The sequence below is a fragment of the Pygoscelis adeliae genome, unplaced genomic scaffold (assembly GCF_000699105.1).
Source record: "Pygoscelis adeliae isolate BGI_AS28 unplaced genomic scaffold, ASM69910v1 Scaffold63, whole genome shotgun sequence".
Classification (NCBI taxonomy): domain Eukaryota; kingdom Metazoa; phylum Chordata; class Aves; order Sphenisciformes; family Spheniscidae; genus Pygoscelis; species Pygoscelis adeliae.
Window position 1 is genome coordinate 7,598,754 of NW_008824414.1, and position 2,008 is coordinate 7,600,761.

The 2,008-nt window shown below is 41.5% G+C and overlaps 1 protein-coding gene across 1 annotated transcript in view; it reads right to left on the reverse strand.

The window, feature by feature from the left end:
• Positions 1-2,008, reverse strand: part of NUDT21 (nudix (nucleoside diphosphate linked moiety X)-type motif 21) — a 5,266-nt gene that overhangs the window by 1,926 nt on the left and 1,332 nt on the right. Inside the window, exons 2-4 of the mRNA XM_009320823.1 lie at positions 1,697-1,760; positions 932-1,021; positions 191-266 (exon numbers count right to left, since the gene is read on the reverse strand). Of these exons, the coding sequence (XP_009319098.1) occupies positions 191-266; positions 932-1,021; positions 1,697-1,760 (230 nt within the window). The remainder of the gene's footprint in view (positions 1-190; positions 267-931; positions 1,022-1,696; positions 1,761-2,008) is intronic.

Consider the following 2,008-nt stretch of genomic DNA (forward strand, 5'->3'; position numbering starts at 1 on the left):
GCTTTACTAGCAACTCATGGTCAAAGACCACCCACCTTCAAAACTGGTATCAGCATTAAACTCTTTTAGTGATCAACTATAAACTGCTGCAAGCATAGGAACACAAACTTGCTGCCACATTTCCTTGCATGAAATAAAAGCATTTAGACATTGTTATAAATACAATCCTCTGTTGCAAACAAACTCTTACCCTTTTCTTGAAGCTGGACCAAGAAAAGCTTTTTGTGCTCTTTTGGTTTTGTAATATGAGCTGGGATATAGGGATACTGGAAGAAAAACAAGAAAAATCGGTTGTACAGAGCTTTGAAAATATTGCGCCATCTTAAGTGCTGCTTTACAAATTATCAAGCACTGTGCGAGCTTTCAACGTGTCGTATATTGTTCTTTCATGGCATCAAATAATGAAAATCACTTTTGTAAGAAAGTACTCGGAAAGGAATGCTGTTGCTGTCACAACTATTGACAGGATCTAAAGAGGCACCACTACTCACGAGCAGTTAAAACAACCCAACAAGATAGAAATGCGTAACAGCAAACTCAGCAAGTATTTGCAGTATTAAACCATTTAGCAATAGGGCAGCCAGACTATTTTATTCACAGGGCATCTGTTCCATATGCAGCAGTGCAAGAGTTTCCGTTGTGGCTAAAACGGGAATTTAAAGTGTGTCTCTGGCTCAGCACAGGATTGGAAGCTATTACATCCAGTGGTTCCTCATCCACCAGGACGGGTGTGAGGAGAGAGAGGGGAGTTTCCAGAAGAAAAAGGTGGTAGTTTCTCATCAGCCACAGAAAAGAGGTGAAATAGGTAAAAACCAGAAAAACTTACTGCTCATGCGGCAGGTACTCAAAAAGCCCAACTGGTAGGTTGAAGGTTTTTGGAAGAACAATCGAAACTTGACTGAAGAAGATGAAAGTCAACGCGAGTACTCACCTGTGGAGGTTCAAAGTTCGGTCTCCACCAGTTACCAATGCAGTCATCAATCACCCAGTCTTGCTGAACACCATCCTGACGACCCAGTATCTACCAAAAATCCAGTCACAGTCAAAACTCTAACTACCCCAAGTCAATTTTTTTAGAAAACATACACTGGAAGCATGAAGACTTGCGGTAATAAGGGTCTGATGTAGTTCGGAACTGCTCTGGAACAGCTTTTAATAGAATTTTAGAGTATTTTTGTATAAAGTGACACTGTTTAGTAAAAGCCTCACCTGACAGGACAAGGACACTTTCAAGAGCATTTCAAATGCCATGCTGTATGCAGCTGAACTGAGTCCCGTCAGACCAATGGGAAGAACGAAATGCATTGTTACGCTACCTGACAGAATTAATGTTGGAGAGCAGGGAAGGTGAATTGGTGCATTGGGAAGACTATCTCAAAAACAAGTCCTCATCAGTTGTGCTCCGCAACGTATTTCATTGCCCATCTGCACACTCACTTGCCTGAAGCCAGCCAAAAAGCAAATGAACACAGGACGTGAGCAGCAGGTAGGGGGTCAGCCACTAGACCACTCTGTCGCCCTCTCATGATGCGGACAAATGAAAAGTTACTGCTTTGTTTGTTAACTACCCGAGAACAGCACAAAAGCATCGAAATAGCAGAAGCGATAAGGAGACTACTCTAATGCTTTGGCTTATTCTGTTAACTCTAAAATAATCCAACATTCCGGTATAGCAACGTAACGAAAGAAAACAGACCTCCGTCATTAAGCGTTTGAGCCCTTCTACCTCATCTTCTCCTGGATTGAGTTCACCACCAGGTCTGTTAAAATAATCAACGATGAAAGCTGAAGTTATGTTTTATTGTATTTACAGACTTTCACAGGTAAGTTTGGATGTGCTTCCAGGCAGGGAGTTACAAATTCACTCGAGGCCCTTAAGTCAGAAGTTCCAAATCTAACTCTGCCGAATTTGAAGACACTAGGATAGCTTCCACCAAAACCGTGACTAAAATGGCTACTGTATGTCCCTTAAAAAAACCCACCCATTATATAAAATACTTTAACTTCA